The sequence below is a fragment of the Colobus angolensis genome, unplaced genomic scaffold (assembly GCF_000951035.1).
Source record: "Colobus angolensis palliatus isolate OR3802 unplaced genomic scaffold, Cang.pa_1.0 Scaffold392, whole genome shotgun sequence".
NCBI classification, from domain to species: Eukaryota; Metazoa; Chordata; class Mammalia; order Primates; family Cercopithecidae; genus Colobus; species Colobus angolensis.
In genome coordinates this window covers 3,451-3,729 of record NW_012117288.1, presented here as the reverse complement: position 1 = coordinate 3,729, position 279 = coordinate 3,451, and the positions used below count along the sequence as shown (strand labels likewise).

The 279-nt window shown below is 60.6% G+C and overlaps 1 protein-coding gene across 1 annotated transcript in view; it reads left to right on the top strand.

The window, feature by feature from the left end:
• Window positions 1-279, top strand: part of LOC105521003 — an 11,904-nt gene that overhangs the window by 10,620 nt on the left and 1,005 nt on the right. Inside the window, 1 exon segment of the mRNA XM_011955023.1 lies at window positions 137-261. Within this exon segment, the coding sequence (XP_011810413.1) occupies window positions 137-261 (125 nt within the window).

The window sequence follows — 279 nt, the reverse complement described above, 5'->3', positions numbered from 1 at the left end:
TGCGTGTTGGGGGCCCAGGGGCTTCTCAAGAACCCGGGGCAGGAGGCTGCTCTCTGGGGCACCCAGAGGTTCAAGATGATGGCAGCCTGTCCCCCGGTGAGGTCAGGCTTTGTACTACATGGAAACATTTGTCCAGGAACTCTACGCTACAGCTCCACACAGACCTGCGTGTTGGGGGCCCAGGGGCTTCTCAAGAACCCAGGGCAGAAGGCTGCTCTCTGGGGTGCCCAGAGGTTCAAGATGATGGCAGCCTGTCCCCCGGTGAGGTCAGGCTTTGTA